Source organism: Artemia franciscana, chromosome 4 (assembly GCF_032884065.1).
Source record: "Artemia franciscana chromosome 4, ASM3288406v1, whole genome shotgun sequence".
NCBI classification, from domain to species: domain Eukaryota; kingdom Metazoa; phylum Arthropoda; class Branchiopoda; order Anostraca; family Artemiidae; genus Artemia; species Artemia franciscana.
This window is the reverse complement of record NC_088866.1, coordinates 7,729,010-7,746,952: the sequence shown is the minus strand read 5'-3', so window position 1 is coordinate 7,746,952 and position 17,943 is coordinate 7,729,010. Positions and strand designations below refer to the sequence as shown.

The 17,943-nt window shown below is 33.1% G+C and overlaps 1 protein-coding gene across 4 annotated transcripts in view; it reads right to left on the bottom strand.

Annotated features, from left to right (window-relative positions):
- LOC136025934 (uncharacterized) overlaps positions 1-17,943 on the bottom strand; it is an 81,483-nt gene that overhangs the window by 8,550 nt on the left and 54,990 nt on the right. For all 4 annotated transcript variants that reach the window (XM_065702022.1, XM_065702019.1, XM_065702021.1 and 1 more), the window contains exons 7-9: positions 8,734-9,156; positions 4,805-4,983; positions 577-820 (exon numbers count right to left, since the gene is read on the bottom strand). In XM_065702022.1, the coding sequence (XP_065558094.1) occupies positions 577-820; positions 4,805-4,983; positions 8,734-9,156 (846 nt within the window). The remainder of the gene's footprint in view (positions 1-576; positions 821-4,804; positions 4,984-8,733; positions 9,157-17,943) is intronic.

Sequence of the window (17,943 nt, the reverse complement as noted above, 5' to 3'; positions counted from 1 at the left end):
TTTATTACATTTGATATACTCAAGATAAAAATAGTTCCTTTATAATTTAAACTACATGACCAATAGAGAACGCCGTGGAATGACCGTCCTTAGTAGAACCTCCTGTAGGGAAAATCAGATTTTGTCTCCTAAACATGTGGCTCTTTGTTTTCTGAGCTTGCCCCCCCCCCCAAACAAAAATAATGGAACTATCCTTTTGCATTAAGCAAGTGAAAAATTATAGCTATTTGGATATTTTTGAGAAGTAGATAGCTTACACTACTTAACCATTTAAGAAATTTTGGCTTTAATTTATATTTTTCAAATCAAAACCGTCTATCAGGTCTATTTTGAATAGCCCTCAAAATCACATATTTCAACTGGAATATACCACTAAATTTGAGGTATTTACTAATTGCATTTCCGGAGAAAAATAAAACAAGAAAAAAAAAAATCAATAGCCACAAATAGTGGCAGAAATTGGAGAACTGCTACTTAATATACTTCCAGCAGGACCAGCCGTTTTCCACCTCACCTGACATCTGAAACTCAAATAATTCGTTTAGGAGAAACATGAACAGAAGAAACAGAAATTACCTTGTAAAGGAAAATTCGGTTTCAAAAGAATGTTTGAAAGGTAGAGCTTCAACAGCGATTCCAGCAACAGGAATTATTTCCCTTTTGACATCCTCGTATTTAGCTGACGGTTGCGCTATGCCTAGATCAATGGCTGCGGGGACGAAACTCTCAGCGACATCTTTATTAACAAACCGCAGAGGATTTAAATAGCCATTGATGATAGAATCGACTGTAGGCTTCATCTCTGCCAAAGCGTTGCGTGCTACGAATAAAAAAGTGTCAACTTAGTCTAGATAAGTTCAGTGCACTTGGGGATTAGTAACCCAAACCCTCAACATCATCAGCAAGAGCAAAAATGATAGAATTAAATTTTGCACTTTCAAGTCAAACAATGTGGATAAACTTCATTTTTCATTCAGCAAAAATTAGTTGTTTATTTTTATTTTTTTATTTTTTTTAAGTTTTGTGCGTAAAATTTATCTTTGATCGTATGAATTGGCAACGAAATTCAGGTAACCAGTATAATGTCGAGGAAGAAGGAGACTTGGGGTCTCTGGAGAAGGATAATTAATAATACTAGAAACTCGTCCCAGCATTAACCCGTTCGACGTCGATACATTGAGGAGCATTTTTCTCCATCCCAACCATCTTTGGTTTTTTTGGCAGCCTCATTACCCCCCCCCATAAAAAAAGCAACACACAAACATACTTGTCAAGCCATCTGAGGTTGACACACCGTCTAACTCTACCCACTCTACCTAATCTATAGTTTTTTTTCTAAATACCTTACAAGTCCCCCTCCACGCACACAATGCAAACAACAAACCAAGCCCCTTTTCTTAAGAAAGTTACTTAGGCGTTTTCAAGTTGAATAAACTATGCAAGTTCAGTGGGGATGCTAAGAGGAGACAAATTTAAATAAAACGAATTATAGAGGAATACACTTGAAATGCACAAACAACCTTAAAACACCAATTTTAACTTAAAATTTGGAAAACCTAAACGATCTCTGGTTTTTAGAAGCCATATTACCAACCTATCTTTAGCAAAATTTAATTGGTCTGATTCACGCATAAGAGAGCAGATCGCCTCTCCTCTGCCAAAATACCGTTAAGACCCATTAATTCGTTCTTAAGGTGGTGGGGAGGGGGATTTACTTAATTTACCACCATTTTGACTTAAGTTTGTACGAATCTTTCATGTAAAAATAATAATAGACAAGAACTTAGAATTGTTAGCTTGAAGATTGTGAAACATTAAATGTTTCTTTTTTCTTTTTCTTTGTTTCTCTTCAGAGCAAAACACATCGATGAAGATACAGTGTTCCGGCAATAGATTTTTTATTTTACTGTTTTTTTTTTTTTCGTCTGCCACTCCACTTTCTACATTTGTAATTATAGCATGTTCGTTCAAGGTTTTGGGTGTATAAAATTACAGAAACCCCTGTAAATACTAGGTCATGTCTTATAAGTATAGCAGAAAGAAAAATTCTGATTACACCATTGAACTTACCGTGACGAAATTTTGTGCAGAAATATTTTGTGCAGAAACTAGGTTTTTGAAGAGGAGACCTGAGTTAGGAGGATGACAAATGATCCTACTTTAGAAACTAAAAAAATAAAAGAAAAGAAAAATGATAAAATTTATGAAAGAAAACTTAAAAGATGCTTCCACATCTACACAGGTCCATAATGAGAATTCTCAAGCCAAGATAATTATCAATAATCTAATTACAGGCTTCTTCTTTCTTTGGATTGTTATGCAACAACTTTCACATAACGTCAACATCATCATCAGAAATTCCATGCCTTGCAGCGGATTGATGTAGGTGAATTCAAACTCAGGGTCCAGTATTACCAAGCAAAGATCGATCCCGCTGCGTGCTTAAAGGACCTAGCTACTAGAATTTAAACACCACGAAACATTCTGTCGGAGAGAAAGACGAGAAATGCCATATAACAGAAACCTTCCATGCCTTGTTTATGTATCCAATAGTCAGTGTTGTCAGATTTTCAACATGATGATTTTGGCTCCATATAGATGTTCAATATAAAATACCAATTTGCAATGGATATTATTGAATTCCCCTTCTATAATTTGGCTGTCGTGATCCAAATTGCATTCTGTCATTTATGAAAATTGACCTTATTTCTGTGATTTTGCATTGAATCACCCAACCCATTTGTCTCCATTTATTTGATCCTTATGATTGTTCTTCTATTTCTCACAAAGTAGGCACTTATGATCTTTCTAGGAGGTTCTTTACAGAGGAATATACGGAGTGACATTATTTTATATATATATTGACAGTTTTAAATTTAAATTTTATATCTGAAAATTAATTAATTTATTTTAACTAATTAATTAATCGTGAATCTCAAAAATTTATATTTGATGAGAAGATAAATTCGGCCATTTGATCAAGATATTAGTTGTTTTTGAAAAGATTTATTAATTCAACTAGCATCCTCAAAAATGATAAATCTAGTATTAGCATTGTTGACCCTTAATGCTATTCTCCCATATAGGGTCAACAGGAAAAAAAGATCATCTTATAAACCCCAAATGTTCAAGAGCAGTTAACTGAACCTCCTTCAGCAATTTTGTCCATTAGGGATGAATATGAGGATGAATTAAAAATCTAATAGATTTGGCTATCTTTTAGGTAGTATTCCCATTATGCATAATAGGATATGAGTATCAATCAAAAATCTAATAGATTTTGGTATCTCTTGGGTGATATGCCGATTAAGCCCATTATACCCATTCAGATATGAGGATGAATTAAAAAGCTAAAAGATTTGGGTATATCTTGGGTGATATGCCGATTAAGCCCATTATATTCATTCGGATATGAGGATAAATTAAAAATTTAATAGATTTCGGTATTTCTTGGGTGGTACAAGAACACTGTTTCTTTAACTTACGATTGTAACAATTAATTGTACACGTAACTTCTACTGTTTTAGAAGCCAGCGACGACTCATAATCATTTAATATTATTTCAATAATGAAAATACAGAAATCGCTGTGAATTTAAATAGAACGTTCGAATAAAGTTGTTTACAAATTTGCAGGGAAAATACTTGAGTTAACACAATATCTTATTAAAAAAAAACATTTTCTTTTTCAGCCTAAATTATAGAATTTTGGTGATTTACACCCTGAAGCGCAGTATTTTGAAAAATACAAAAAGAATAATTATATTAGAGTGCATCTGAAACTCCTTGGGCTTTCCTCCCTCCTTTATACACAGCAGGCTCATTACTGAACACTGCAGTGATCACACTTGCACCACTGCAATCACTACATCACTTGCATCACATGCATCACTGCACAGTTATATCACAACGCACTTGGATGCAACATGTTCTCAGAGCAGCATGCAAAAGATCAAATAAAGCAGCAAAACTGCTATAAACCTCACCTAGTTGGCCTTAACACCAAGAATTTCGTACACCAGTCCAGTCCACCTCTAGTGAGTGTAGAACCAAAAGTTATCAGTCTCATTTTTGAAAGCTGAACAAATTTGAGTAATTATTGGTTCAAAGAGTTCCAGTATATCTCTATTGGAACTTTTATTTGTTTTGTCGTAGAAAGGCAGTGTGGTCTTGGAAAAAATACAGGCGTCGCACATATGAAGAAAATAGACCAAACCAATTTATACTTGTAAATCCAACAGCATTTCGTTTGCAATGTGAGGAGGAAGAAAATTGTGCCACCTTCATTAAAAGATTCATTTAGGCAATATTAGAGAACTCAACACTTTGAATAGCCCAGTTAATGAACCCTCTAAGCCAATGGACCGGAAAATATCTGTGAACTGGAAGTCATTATTTTGTTCTGTATAAATACAGTATATTTTAATTGTAATACTTTAGTTTTGCTGCTGATCACTGATGTGTGTGATCGAAATATCCCATAACTTTTGTATCTGTTTTTCTTTGTCTAATATAAGGACATATCCCAATTGGAACTTTTAATTGTTTTGTCACTGGTATTCAGTTTTGCCAGAAATTCTTGATATCAATTTTTGCTTAATTTTCATTATTGATTATTTCATTGTATTTTTCTTATAATTTCATTTTATATTATTGATTTCATTATTAATTTTCTCTATATTATTCATTATAATTTAATTATTTCTTTATAATATTCTCGGCAAGACTAGGAACCTAAATGATCTGTTATATACCAAAACATAAATATTCCACACTCTTGCTATACCTATCAGCCTTGTCCTTACCTTCAAAATTACCGGCAAACGATTCCTGTCGAATGGCTATAGATTGGAAAAATCCTTGGGCAACATTGTAGAAATTTAAATGAGCACTAAAAGTGGGGCCTTTCATAGATTTCAATGGGAATTGATCTGAGTAGTTTTTCAACCATTTTACTACTTTTCGCAGGTGTCGAACAAACATACTGAAACAAAACAAAAACAATACAATTAATCCTCTGTAAAACATTTACAAAACTTGAGAAATGAATGAGGGATACGTTAAATGAAAAGTAAACAAAGTGCTCTGTTTTAAACGATTTACTCTTATTATTTATTGAAAACCCGTCTTCATACAAAAAAAAAAAAAAAAAAATATGACGAAGCAATAAAAAAACAAAAAAAAGAGCACTATACAACTATGGCAACGTCACTAGTGTAGAAGGAGTTGGTTCCAAGAATGTTTTGAAATTTTTTGCGGTGTTTTTCTAAAAGTTTAGCAACAGCTATAGTAGGACCTACTATATAAAGACTACTGATGACCATTGAACTGCGTATCCAAATTGGGTATCTCAGTAGGTATTTTGCAAAACGGAAGAAAGTGGTTCAATTTATTGATCAATGCACTATAATTCACCAACTGTGACCTTATTTTTTCAAAAAGTAGCTCTTTTCTCTTCGTCCTGATTTAAGGCGAAAGTAAGAAAAAGAGATTAATTTTCTGATCTTCATTTATCGATCAATGTACTAATATCCACCAATTGTGACCTTTTTGTTTTCAAAAAAGCAGTTCTTTTCTCTTCGCCCTGATTTAAGGGGGAAGTAAAAAAAGAGATTAATTTTCTGATTTTGGAGCGTAAAAATAGATCTCTTTGGTTGTTTTTTTTTTTTTTTTTTTTTTTTTTTTTTTTTTTTTTTTTTTTTTTTTTTTTTTTTTTTTTTTTTTTTTTATCAGAGGCAAAGTTTAATTTCCACCCTAATCTGTCTACAAAAAGTACAGTAGACAAATTACTTTTTTCAAGCTAATTTACCTTTCATTAGAGTACAGTTAAAGGCAGGCTAAAGTTATAATAGTTAATAGGATAATAGTATTCTTACAATAGCTAATAATGAATTAATTGGCTTAATAACTAATTTTTAATCATTAATATAATAGTATAGTTATTAGTATAATAGCTGAGAATGTAAAATTTGAACTAGTAAAAAAAAATGTACAAACATTAACCGATTATGATAATTTTTGGTTTCAAAACCTACTCTTTTCAGTTTGTCCTGATTTAAAGAAAAAATAAATAAACTAAAAAAAAAAAATGTTAACTTTGTGATCTGGGAAGGTAAAATTAGACAGCCTTGATTGTTATTTCGTTTTCAGAGGCAAAGCTGAATTTCCACTCTAATCTGTCTTCAAAAAAGCAGACAAATTATTCTACATTAAAGTATATACTTTTGATTAGAGCACAGATAGCAAAAGGCTAAGCTATAATAGTTAATGGCATAATAGGATTCGTATAATAGCTAATAATAAATTAATTAACTTAATTATGAACTCATAATAGTTATAAGTTAAGCATGTAAAACTTCGGCTAGTTGAACATTTCCCAATTGAGACAGTTTGTGCTTTCAAAAGCTACCCTTTTCTGTTTACCTTGATCTAAAAAAAACAAAAAAACAAAAACAAAAGTGAACTTTATGATTTTGGAGAGTAAAATTAGACGGCATTGGTTGCTATTTTATGTTGTTATTTTTTCCGAAGAGAAGTGGAATTCACACTTTCATCAGCTAAAAAAAAGGTAAGAATACAAATTAAGTAACATACAAAGCACAAAGTAAGAAGGAGTCAAAGATTAATGTTTGTTTCGGCTATTCTCCCTCCCTTTCACCTGATGCCACAGAAGACAATATCGATAAATAGTATTGAATATTTTCGAATATTTTCAAAAATATTCGAATATTTTCAGACACACCGTTGCTTTTTTAGGTTTCCAACTGACGTAGAGTACTGGAAAAATTATAATAATTAAAATAAATCTGTCGACAATATAGGGTCACTAAGCTTGTCAATCAGACGAAGGGTAAATTACACAAAAAGGTAAAAGACGAGAATAGGAAAAACTTTATTTAAATTTTAATTCTGCAAACATTATTGGGTGCTATTAGCACAGACGTTATTGGAATTATCGTGCTACAAGTGCATAATTAACTGACTGTCATGTCAAACTATTAAAACACAAGCCTGAGAGATAAGATAAACAATAAGATTGCTCAGAAATTATTATGTACAAAAATAATTATGACTTTTTAAGTCATAAGCAACGGCAATTAATGGAATAATTGTCTAATGTAGTGGTAACGTAATGACAATTGGGAATTATAATGGGCATTCAGCATTTGAAGTAATCCAGATTTTTTTTGGAATTTAATTGACATTAGGTTTTATTTGTACCTCCTTTTTGAATTTCTCGCAACGGTACAGTTTAACATCAACAGGTCGTCAGTATACAAAAGTAGGCTGAAGTCATGGCTTGGATATGCCATTCGACAAAATGTTTGAAGGGAGTTTTGTACCAAAGTTAGACTCAAATAGACCATCACAGGGGATCAAGGTCGTATTCAAGGGATGGGTTAGGGGATATTTTATATTAGTCGAAATCCCTCAAGAAATTTGGACAGCTAAATTGGGATCGTATCTTCTCTAGAATGAAGAAGAAGATTCTCATGATTCTTAAATTCGAGTGACTAAACGTAATGATTTACCGAAACTCGAAATTACATCCAAATATAACACATGCCTAAAAACAGCATTCGGTCAATTGAAAGTTACGGCCTGTTTTTTTTTTGGCGGGGGGCTGCAAATATAAAAATATAGTAATTTATATAGGGTAAGTTTCATAAATTTATTTGAGATTCCATACTCGTGTCGTTTTTTTATTGGAGGACTATCGGACATTATTTTTCAACCGAAAATTTTAGGCTATTTATGAAACTAATATATTACTATTTTAGATAATATATTAGCAAAGTCAAATAATTCACTGTTCTTAAAATCCAATAAATTCAATGAAGCAAAACAAATTCATATTTTCTGACACCTAAAAGGTTCGATAAGGACAACTCTGTTAAGTCAAAAATACTTAGACTGAACCCGCTAAAGAGAGACTTCGTCCCTCCTGAAGTTCCTTTCCCTGTTGTAAGTGAGGTGAAAATACTAGGTGTCATTTTCTCAAGTGATTGCACTTTTACTACTCATATTAATAGTGTGACCCGTAAAGCAAACACATCTCTGCAAACCTTTTCAAAAATGCATCGCTTCATATACAGCGCACACAGTCTTCTATGGGTATACCTGTGCTACGTACGCCCCATACTTGAATATGCCTGTCTCTTCTGGGGCCCATCAGCATTAAGAACCGCCATTTTAATGCAGGAACTGGAGTCAGTCCAAAAACAGGCGACCAGGATTATCCTGAGTAATAAAGATAATTCCTACCTTGATGCTCTAGCACCTTGAAGTTAAATGTTTGGAACTCCCTTTGGGCGACCTTATCCTGATGTTTGGCAAAATGCTGTTGTCTAGCCCTGCTCACCGTGACATTTTACCCCAAAAGCCCTGACAGTCAGCCGTACGAGAGAGAAACTAAAACATGTGTCAGTGCGTGTTCGGACAAACCGCTACCAGAACTCTTTCGTCCCTTTTTTACATCAATATATAATAATACATAATAACATATTTTGTTTATATAAAAAAATATATAAAAAATAATTTGTTTATATAAAAATATTATATTTTATCTCTCTCTCTCTCTCTCTCTCTCTCTCTCTCTCTCTCTCTCTCTCTCTCTCTCTCTCTCTCTCTCTCTCTCTCTCTCTCCCTCTCTAATATTTATATAATAAACATCATTATGGTTTGATGAAATCCGTATTGTCAGAAAAATACAAAAAGTTCAAATAAAGAGTACCTTATTTTTATCTCCGTATAAGCCCCGAGCACACTAAAGAGGTATCCACAAGATTCATTCGATTTATCTTTCGACACACGCTCGGAACATCGCCTCTGCAGTTCACCAATTAACTTTTCCTTATACTTTGCATCTAAAGATATAAAATACATAGGTATATACTGCACAAATTGCGTATCTTCAAGTCTCGGTGGTATAGCTACGCACAAAGGTTCTAACATTGTGTTAAACACTTTTTCGAGTTCTTCTGGTTGTGAAACACTCGATACTAACTTAGTTCTTTTACAACTACACATTTTGTCAAGAAATTTAAAAAGGGTCTTGTAAAGGACGTCTATTAGCTCAAGCCTTGTCTGCTCAAATTCAGTTATCTTCTCAGCAGTTAGTGTGGATGGAGTTGCTGCAACCTCAAACTCAGAAAGCCTTAAAAAGAAAATAACATCTATATATTAAAAAAAAAACTTCAAAAAAGCCACTAGCTCCAACTGGACTAAAAAAAAAAAAAAAAAAAAAAAAAAAAAAAAAAAAAAAAAAAAAAAAAAAAAAAAAAAAAAATCACTGCTACTCCGAGGAATTTAATATGTTCAAGACTAAAATGAAAGAGTGGAATAAAAAGTTGCTATATAATAAGTATGAAATACCCAATGTCCCACGACTACGAAATTAGTCTTAATATATTTCAAATTTTCCGCGTAGCACAAAAAATAAAACCCCAAAACATACGTTTACGGAGAGAAAAGCAAATCTTTTTATATTTTATTTGAACAATTCATTTTACATAAAGAAATCTTGCTTGTGATGATTCATGTCAAGATAATGGATGCGTCTCCTTCAAACAACCAATAGTCATAGCACTATTTGCACATAAAACCCCATACCTAACAGACAAATTTAAATAAAAACATTGAAAACACGTTGAAAAAGCGTTTAACACCACAAATACATGACAGAAAATATCAAGGTCGACTCAGACAAATAGATAAAATACCAAAATCGATTAAATTATCGAAACAGTCGAATAAAAAGATATGTGCTCTAGTTCCATATCCAACGTTTCAAAATATAATGACGTGTTCCATATCGAACAGAATCACCTCCCATGCACCCCTCTGCAATCAGTATAGAATTGTATTCGTTTAGCATTAACTTCGAAAACAGTCTTAGTAGAGAAAGGATCTCACAGTAGAAATCCAAAGATAATCAATAAAAGTAAATTTTATGGCTAATTCATGCTCTGCCATTCCTGGTGGTGTAGGTGGGGACGGAGGGGGAGCTATCTTCCCTGGTGCAGCATCTGCTGGCCACCCTTGATATAAGTGCGATTTTGTATTATTTTTTTTCAATCTTTGAGGATTTGGATTAAAAACAAGATTTGGAAGGATCAAGTTGAAACTTTCAGGGAGTGTTGGAGGGGCCAAATCTGATATTTGACTTGGGAAAAAGGACAGAAACAAATTGGAAGTCCCTGGATAGATACAAATCATCAAAAATAGCATATCTGCTATATTTCGAGAATGGCTCGGAAATTGGAGTTAAAGCTTTCAAATAGTTCTTGGGAAAGAAAGAGTCGGTAGGGGGGATTCAAAGTTGATGTTAGGGTGGGGTTACTAAAGACACTTTGTTTTTATCTTCTTAAGTATTTTCACACAACAAGTCCTTATGAGGTTTAAAAATCTGAGGTAGCGCTCTTACGCTGCATATGAAAAAGACTTTGAAAAAAAACATATCGGAAAATTTTAAAAACTTAGAAACATGGAATTTAAAACAAAGGAATTTAAAACAAAGCAGTGTGGATCTCTAAATTCCTTTAAACGCAGTTCAAAGCCAATTTATCTGTTTCTAGTGTTCTGTCTTAGAAATAGAAAAGGGATAAGGATACTTTTAATAATATTTGTAGTAGGCTAAGCAAGATTTTTAAAACTCAATTTGAAGCGTCTAAAGCACATATAAAATATCATTTTTGGGACACACTTTATTTAAACTAAAAATTAAAAAAGTACAGCAAAATTCTTTAGAAAATCATTTTTGTACTAGGCTAAGCAAGATTTGTAAAACTCACCTTAAAGCATATATAAAATATCATATTCGGGACACACTTTATTTAAACTAATATTAAAAAAGTACAGCAAAATTCATTAAAAAATTATTTTTGTAGTAGGGTAAGCAATGTATTTAAAACTCACCTTGAAGCGTCTAAAGCATATAGAAAACATCATTTTTGGGACACACTTAATTTAAAATAATAATTAAAAAAGTGCAGCAAAATTCACTAGAAAATTATTTTTGTAGTAGGCTAAGCAAGATTTTTAAAACTCACCTTGAAGCGTCTAAAGCATATATAAAATATCATTTTCAGGACACACTTTATTTAAACTAATAATTAAAAAAGTACAGCAAAATTCATTAAAAAATTGTTTTTGTAGTAGGGTAAGCAAGGTATTTAAAACTCACCTTGAAGCGTCTAAAGCATATAGAAAACATCATTTTTGGGACACACTTTATTTAAAATAATAATTAAAAAAGTGCAGCAAAATTCACTAGAAAATTATTTTTGTAGTAGGCTAAGCAAGATTTTTAAAACTCACCTTGAAGCGTCTAAAGCATATACAAAATATCATTTTCGGGATACACTTAATTTAAACTATTAATTAAAAAAGAACACCAAAATTCCTTAGAAAATTATTTTCCTGGGGGAAGAGTATGTTCCTTAAGAACTAGTACTTAATAGACAAGAAGAATAGCTTAGGACTGAGACGCTTATTATGGAAATGTTTAAGGCGACGACAGAAAAAATGGCAAATTCTTAGCTTCTATATGACTGCTTATTACCATGCTTATTACTGCTTATTACCATGGATTATGCGCATGATAACTCAAAACCTATTTTTGAAGGGAATATTTCTTAGATTATGGACAGCTTAAATGTATTTAGAATGTTTTAATAAATAGTAAAAGCAAAATCCCATAAAATGGCGCAGTCAAAAATTTTTCAAGGGGGACAAGTCTGCCGACCTTTCTTGGGAGGGAAGGGGGGCAATGTTTTGAAGAAATACTAGTAGGACAAAATTTAATAATTATTCTACTTTTTTGGTCTTCAAGATTAGAGAGGACTAAAATCTATTTGGACGACAGAAAACAGCAAATTCTTACAGACTGTCAGACGACAGACTGTCCAAAATTCACTTGCACCAAATAGCACATTCTATATATTGATGGTGTCTCATTAAAGACCTTAGCTAAAAGCTTGGGGCAACATTAAGACGCATGAGGGCAACCCACAAGAAAACACTTTCTTCGTCCCAACCAGCTATATTTTTATCTTCAGCCATTCTACAAAACCTTTGTAAATTGACCTTTGTAAAAACTAAATCTGATACTTGATATAGTCTGTTTAAAACCCGTACAGCGGCGAATCCTGGGAAAGGGAGAGACACTTGTTCCCTTCTGGGTTGAAGTACTACCATCCTCAGCAATCTATTCGTAATACCATTCAAGGGATAGTCTTTGTTCATCTAAAGGGCACATCCAAGCCACCTAATTACTGATCTCCTTACTAATTACTAATTAACTGATCTGTTTGCCTAAAATTACCTGAAAAAGCGTCCCTGAAAACGCCAGGAATACCCATTACTGCCGTATCAAATATTGAACTTATTCAAGTTTTTCTGTTGAAAATTTTTTTTTCCAGAATCTTTTGCTATTTTTACTTGCTTTTGGATATTCTCCCTCCAACGTCTCCCTTAGAAGCAACCTTACTTAACTCTTGATCACCTAGTCTTTGTTCACCTAAAGGGCACGTCCAAGCCATCTAATTACTGATCTCCTTACTAATTACTAATTAACTGATCTGTTTGCTTAAAATTACCTGAAAAAGCGTCCCTGAAAACGTCAGGAATACCCATTACTGCCGTATCAAATATTGAACTTATTCAAATTTTTCTGTTGAAAATTTTTTTTCCAGAATCTTTTGCTATTTTTACTTGCTTTTGGATATTCTCCCTCCAACGTCTCCCTTAGAAACAACCTTACTTAACTCTTGATCACCTAGTCTTTGTTCACCTAAAGGGCACGTCCAAGCCACCTAATTACTGATCTCCTTACTAATTACTAATTAACTGATCTGTTTGCCTAAAATTACCTAAAAAAGCGTCCCTGAAAACGTCTGGAATACCCATTACTGCCGTATCAAATATTGAACTTATTCAAATTTTTCTGTTGAAATTTTTTTTTCAGAATCTTTTGCTATTTTTACTTGCTTTTGGATATTCTCCCTCCAACGTCTCCCTTAGAAACAACCTTACTTAACTCTTGATCACCTAGTCTTTGTTCACCTAAAGGGCACGTCCAAGCCACCTAATTACTGATCTCCTTACTAATTACTAATTAACCGATCTGTTTGCCTAAAATTACCTGAAAAAGCGTCCCTGAAAACGTCTAGAATACCCATTACTGCCATATCAAGAATCTTTTGCTATTTTTACTTGCTTTTCGATATTCTCCCTCCAACGTCTCCCTTAGAAACAACCTTACTTAACTCTTGATCACCTAGTCTTTGCTCACCTAAAGGGCACGTCCAAGCCACCTAATTACTGATCTCCTTACTAATTACTAATTAACTGATCTGTTTGCCTAAAATTATATGAAAAAGCGTTCCTGAAAACGTCAGGAATACCCATTACTGCCGTATCAAATATTGAACTTATTCAAATTTTTCTGTTGAAAGTTTTTTTCCAGAATCTTTTGCTATTTTTACTTGCTTTTGAATATTCTCCCTCCAACGTCTCCCTTAGAAACAACCTTACTTAACTCTTGATCACCTAGTCTTTGTTCACCTAAAGGGCACGTCCAAGCCACCTAATTACTGATCTCCTTACTAATTACTAATTAACTGATCTGTTTGCCTAAAATTACCTGAAAAAGCGTCCCTGAAAACGTCAGGAATACCCATTACTGCCGTATCAAATATTGAACTTATTCAAATTTTTCTATTGAAAATCTTTTTTCCAGAATCTTTTGCTATTTTTACTTGCTTTTGGATATTCTCCCTCCAACATCTCCCTTAGAAACAACCTTACTTAACTCTTGATCACCTAGTCTTTGTTCACCTAAAGGGCACGTCCAAGCCACCTAATTACTGATCTCCTTACTAATTACTAATTAACTGATCTGTTTGCCTAAAATTACCTAAAAAAGCGTCCCTGAAAACGTCAGGAATACCCATTACTGCCGTATCAAATATTGAACTTATTCAAATTTTTCTGTTGAAATTTTTTTTTCCAGAATCTTTTGCTATTTTTACTTGCTTTTGGATATTCTCCCTCCAACGTCTCCCTTAGAAACAACCTTACTTAACTCTTGATCACCTAGTCTTTGTTCACCTAAAGGGCACGTCCAAGCCACCTAATTACTGATCTCCTTACTAATTACTAATTAACTGATCTGTTTGCCTAAAATTACCTGAAAAAGCATCCCTGAAAACGTCAGGAATACCCATTACTGCCGTATCAAATATTGAACTTATTCAAATTTTTCTGTTGAAAATTTTTTTTCAAAATCTTTTGCTATTTTTACTTGCTTTTGAATATTCTCCCTCCAACGTCTCCCTTAGAAACAACCTTACTTAACTCTTGATCACCTAGTCTTTGTTCACCTAAAGGGCACGTCCAAGCCACCTAATTACTGATCTCCTTACTAATTACTAATTAACTGATCTGTTTGCCTAAAATTACCTGAAAAAGCGTCCCTGAAAACGTCTAGAATACCCATTACTGCCGTATCAAATATTGAACTTATTCAAATTTTTCTGTTGAAAATCTTTTTTCCAGAATCTTTTGCTATTTTTACTTGCTTTTGGATATTCTCCCTCCAACGTCTCCCTTAGAAACAACCTTACTTAACTCTTGATCACCTAGTCTTTGTTCACCTAAAGGGCACGTCCAAGCCACCTAATTACTGATCTCCTTACTAATTACTAATTAACTGATCTGTTTGCCTAAAATTACCTAAAAAAGCGTCTCTGAAAACGTCAGGAATACCCATTACTGCCGTATCAAATATTGAACTTATTCAAATTTTTCTGTTGAAATTTTTTTTTTTCAGAATCTTTTGCTATTTTTACTTGCTTTTGGATATTCTCCCTCCAACGTCTCCCTTAGAAACAACCTTACTTAACTCTTGATCACCTAGTCTTTGTTCACCTAAAGGGCACGTCCAAGCCACCTAATTACTGATCTCCTTACTAATTACTAATTAACTGATCTGTTTGCCTAAAATTACCTGAAAAAGCGTCCCTGAAAACGTCTGGAATACCCATTACTGCCGTACCAAATATTGAACTTATTCAAATTTTTCTGTTGAAAATCTTTTTTCCAGAATCTTTTGCTATTTTTACTTGCTTTTGGATATTCTCCCTCCAACGTCTCCCTTAGAAACAACCTTACTTAACTCTTGATCACCTAGTCTTTGTTCACCTAAAGGGCACGTCCAAGCCACCTAATTACTGATCTCCTTACTAATTACTAATTAACTGATCTGTTTGCCTAAAATTACCTGAAAAAGCGTCCCTGAAAACGTCAGGAATACCCATTACTGCCGTATCAAATATTGAACTTATTCAAATTTTTCTGTTGAAAATCTTTTTTCCAGAATCTTTTGCTATTTTTACTTGCTATTGGATATTCTCCCTCCAACATCTCCCTTAGAAACAACCTTACTTAACTCTTGATCACCTAGTCTTTGTTCACCTAAAGGGCACGTCCAAGCCACCTAATTACTGATCTCCTTACTAATTACTAATTAACTGATCTGTTTGCCTAAAATTACCTGAAAAAGCGTCCCTGAAAACGTCAGGAATACCCATTACTGCCGTATCAAATATTGAACTTATTCAAATTTTTCTGTTAAAAATCTTTTTTCCAGAATCTTTTGCTATTTTTACTTGCTTTTGGATATTCTCCCTCCAACGTCTCCCTTAGAAACAATCTTACTTAACTCCTGATCACCTAGTCTTTGTTCACCTAAAGGGCACGTCCAAGCCACCTAATTACTGATCTCCTTACTAATTACTAATTAACTGATCTGTTTGCCTAAAATTACCTGAAAAAGCGTCCCTGAAAACGTCAGGAATACCCATTACTGCCGTATCAAATATTGAACTTATTCAAGTTTTTCTGTTGAAATTTTTTTTTCCAGAATCTTTTGCTATTTTTACTTGCTTTTGGATATTCTCCCTCCAACGTCTCCCTTAGAAACAACCTTACTTAAATCTAGATCCAACACAAAACCAGCAACTCTTCTTATTTCCAACCTTAATCACAGCAATGTTTTTCTCGTAAATAGCGCTAATCATTTTTATCGTTTGGTATCAATAGATATCACTGCTATCAATCAATTGATATCGCTAATCAAATTTATCTGGTACAGCATGGAAGGATAAGACCTTGAATAAAGCTTTTCTATCAGTTGAATCGAGCTCGTGTTCATAATCTATAAAACTGAAAACTAAAGGGAGGTGATGATTTAGGCACTTCTCAATACTAATCTAAGAATTACTAATCCTAGATGATGAATTACATTTTGATCCCCTGACCTAAATGCCCTGCTGATTAACCTTAGGAAATTATTTCGGAAATTATGCTGCAATATTATAAATGTCTGCAAAAGACAAACGAATATCTCAAGTACATTAGACATTTCTCATCTATAAATTTCGATTGCCAAAAGAGATATAGCGAAAATAAAACAATATATTTATTTGAAAGAATTAAAAAAAAACAGGTCACCTCCGCCAGATTAAATTTACAGGTTAAAAACATTTGAACCATATAATCTAAGTTTCTAAGTTTATATATGGTAACAGGCAATATAATCTAAGTAATAGGAATTACGCAATCTAGCCGCAGGCATTATATTAATGTATAGTCCAATTAATATAATGCCTGCAGTAGGATTGGGTGATTTCTATACACTGGTTTTTATGTACAAGTATTATTAGGGGGTGCGTTCCAGACTGTTTTACAGGAATATTACAGGAAAGGTGTAACGTTCATTGTCACGGAACTCGGACAAGTGGAGATATTGAGGTTCGTCGCCTAATTTCAAGTAAGACTGATTATTCAGTTATTTATAGTGGGGCTAAGCTGTGGAATAAGCTTATCTCATGGACCGAGGAATCACCCATTATTCATTTTAAATCCGAGCTACGTGTGGCGTTGCTTAGTAAGCACACCTTCAAAACAGACTGAGATTGATGGTTTAAAATGGACAGTAATTGTTTATTGTTTTTTTTTTTTGCTCCGGCATCATGATATTATGATGTTTTATTGTGTATGAATTATTTGTGTACTTTTTTTTCGGTACATGGTTTCACCTTTCTGCTTATCATATATATTGTATTCTTTTTTTTTCTATCTTGTTAGCAGCACACCCTCGCAAGCACCACTTTTGGTGTGCTACCGATTGATTTTGTCTCTTTTTTTATAATAAATTGATATTACTACGAATATAATTTTAAGTATTGTTACAGGTCAAAGAAACTGTTCCATCACAAATTAAGTAGACTTTTTATTTGCTAACTTGGCTGCGGTATATTGATTTTTTCCGCGATTAGCCTCTTCTCCCAAATTTTGCTAAAATTTTCAAGTTAAACCATCTATAGAAAAAGAAAAAAAAAAAAACAACGCACAAAACCAAACAAATAAATTAAACTCACATCTTAATAACTTCGATAATGCTGCAGTATTTTGCAAGTTATTAAGATGAAAGCTTGTTTATTTGTCTAATTTTTTTTTTTTTTTTTTTGTCTTTTTCTTTAGATGATGTAACCAAAAAAAAAATTCCTTTTTCCTTCTTTCCCGTTGATAAAGGATCCCATACATGAAGTTGAAATATTCGAACTTTTATTATTTAAAGTTTTATTGTTTGTTTATTTCTTTTGTATTTTTTTCTACTGTTTTTTTTTTTTTAATTATAACCGTTTTCTCTCTCGATAATTTGTAAATAGAAAAGCAGTGCAGTCCAAGAAATTATTTACTTATTCATTGTAAGGTTGTGTATAAAATACCACTCCTTAAAAGGATGCTCGAACTCATCTAGGGTCGTAAAGGATGACTTGAAAACTTTACCAGTTTGATCAAAAACGTAAGCTAGAGGTTTTTGCATGAAGTCGAGAGAAAGCCGGTCACTCTAGATTTGGCAGGATTCTAATTTCTA